This window comes from Notolepis coatsorum (genome assembly GCF_963971535.1).
Source record: "Notolepis coatsorum genome assembly, chromosome: 1".
NCBI lineage: Eukaryota > Metazoa > Chordata > Actinopteri > Aulopiformes > Paralepididae > Notolepis > Notolepis coatsorum.
In genome coordinates this window covers 201184808-201186074 of record NC_140165.1, presented here as the reverse complement: position 1 = coordinate 201186074, position 1267 = coordinate 201184808, and the positions used below count along the sequence as shown (strand labels likewise).

The window sequence follows — 1267 nt, the reverse complement described above, 5'->3', positions numbered from 1 at the left end:
AGGAATGAACAGATATGTAAACTCTGACTTTAATATGACTACTGAAACAGACCGGAAGCAGGAGCCAAATGGCCAAATGAGAGAGGTCCCTTTTCTTGATCCTCCAATCACAACTGCCCGAGGGAAGAAGAAATGTAGAATTGAACAGCAATCCATGTTGATCCTCATCCTTGACTTGACTTATCCTAGCTGCGGCTGAAGCTAAAGTGAAATGTACTCCACAGTGCACACAAAGTGGATTTCAGTGAGCTTCAGTCAGCAGACAGTAGCTTGGCCCCAGTGACTTCGCATCAGTTTGTGGCCAACTAGCCAGAGCTAGTATGAGGAACAGCATGGACTGTGCTGAGAAAGAACTCTATCAACATCATTATTGGTAAGTAAGAAATACTGTAGGGGTTCCAAAACTAACGATTTCAGACTCAATATACACTAGATCCATGGACATCATGTGTAGAAGCCCCCTTGTCTACTGACACGGTCCGTAAAAGAGTCTGCATAGAGATGTGCACTTTTTTACACAGAGATGTCAGAACATAAATCCTTTTCCTATATATTGAATAGATAAAGCATGCCTCTAATGAGCATGGATTGTGTTCCCAGTCCTTCTCTCCCAGGACAACACTCCAGCTATTCCCTCCTGATGCCCCTGACTCCCACAGTAACTATGGTCTCTTCTAACACAGTCATGGAATGTTCCCAACTGTATAGTTTTGGATAGAGAGATTTGGCCCTTTGCACAGATTTAAAATGTGTATTACAAACACGCAATAGAATACAGGCTTTTCGACTGTTTTGGGAGTGACCTGGACCCTTCTTTTTCTTGGCGAGTACCCCTTGTGTCCAAAAGTTAAACAACATTACGAACATGAGAAGACTAAGAGGCTATTGTTTCAGTCATCTCTACTGTCTCTGGTGTGGTGTTGTTACCCAGCACGGTGAGGCCAATGACCCCGATGTTGCGCCCCCCTCGGTCTGGGAGGTTGTTGACCAGGCACTGGTAGGTGCCTGTGTCTGTGAGCTGTGTGTTGTTGATGAAGATGGAGGCACTTGTGCTAGGCATGGTGGCCACGAAGCCTACACGACCATTCAGGTGGTTGGCGAGGCTGAACACCTGGCCGCCCTGGTAGATGATCACCTGCAGTGATGGGGGGAGGAGAGGAGACTAAGGAATAACCAAACAGATGTAGGGGAAGAAAGAGAAGTGAGAGGATGGGGAGAAAACAGAGAGGGAGGAGGGAGGAAGTAATGAGGAAAACAGCAAATGAAA

The 1267-nt window shown here is 46.2% G+C and overlaps 1 protein-coding gene across 1 annotated transcript in view; it reads right to left on the bottom strand.

Moving 5' to 3' along the window:
* The window catches only part of LOC311223932 (immunoglobulin superfamily member 11-like), a 284318-nt gene that overhangs the window by 22235 nt on the left and 260816 nt on the right, over nt 1-1267 (bottom strand). Inside the window, exon 4 of the mRNA XM_084308708.1 lies at nt 928-1135. Within this exon, the coding sequence (XP_084164834.1) occupies nt 928-1135 (208 nt within the window). The remainder of the gene's footprint in view (nt 1-927; nt 1136-1267) is intronic.